Source organism: Trichinella spiralis (genome assembly GCF_000181795.1).
Source record: "Trichinella spiralis strain ISS 195 chromosome Unknown Scfld464, whole genome shotgun sequence".
In the NCBI taxonomy this organism is placed as follows: Eukaryota; Metazoa; Nematoda; class Enoplea; order Trichinellida; family Trichinellidae; genus Trichinella; species Trichinella spiralis.
This window is the reverse complement of record NW_003527403.1, coordinates 1-676: the sequence shown is the minus strand read 5'-3', so window position 1 is coordinate 676 and position 676 is coordinate 1. Positions and strand designations below refer to the sequence as shown.

The 676-nt window shown below is 54.4% G+C and overlaps 1 protein-coding gene across 1 annotated transcript; it reads right to left on the bottom strand.

Annotated features, from left to right (window-relative positions):
- Positions 1–6: 6 nt before the first annotated feature.
- On the bottom strand, positions 7–476 carry Tsp_16046 (conserved hypothetical protein; the record flags this gene model as incomplete). Its single annotated transcript, XM_003370838.1, has 1 exon — positions 7–476. A coding segment is annotated over exon 1 (470 nt), but the record flags the coding sequence as incomplete, so codon positions are not given.
- Positions 477–676: the final 200 nt, after the last annotated feature.

Here is a 676-nt window from a genome sequence, read left to right as displayed (position 1 = left end):
CCAAACCATTGCCGGGGATTACCCTCCTGACTCCAGTGGGAAGAATCCAGCCGACCGATCTTGCGGCGATTTTGGGAATTGGAATCCATTGGCATTGCCACCGCCAACCAAACAAGCTCCACCCGTCCAGGAGGCGCTTCAAAAGGTTCGAGGAGGGGCTTTTTTTTTGATGGCGAAACGATATGAGGTCCATCTTCCATGGCTTCCAAGTCGGCCCTCGCTGCCAAATAATTTTCCACAAGCAAGACGTCGCTTGCTTGCCGTCGAGCGCAGACTGGCGCGCTGCGAAGAGGAAAGGCTGGAGTATGCAGCGACGATGCGTCAATACGTGGAGAACGGCTGGGCAGAAAGGGCTCCAGAGATCGGTCCAGAAGGTCGAACTTGGTACTTACCTCACCACGCTGTATACCAAGGTGAGGGTAAGGAGAAGAAGTGCCGAGTTGTTTTCGATGGTTCAGCGCAATACGGACAGACATCCCTGAACCGCCAACTCGAAGTCGGCCCGAACTTGCAGATCGACCTGCTCAAGGCCCTCCTGCGATTCAGAAGGTACCGTGTCGGCCTACAAGCCGACATTCAGAAGATGTACCTTCAGGTGCGGATTGCAGAGCAAGATCGAGATGCTTGCCGTTTTTTGTGGAGGGACAAGTCGGGTGAACTTAGCCATCTCAGGTTG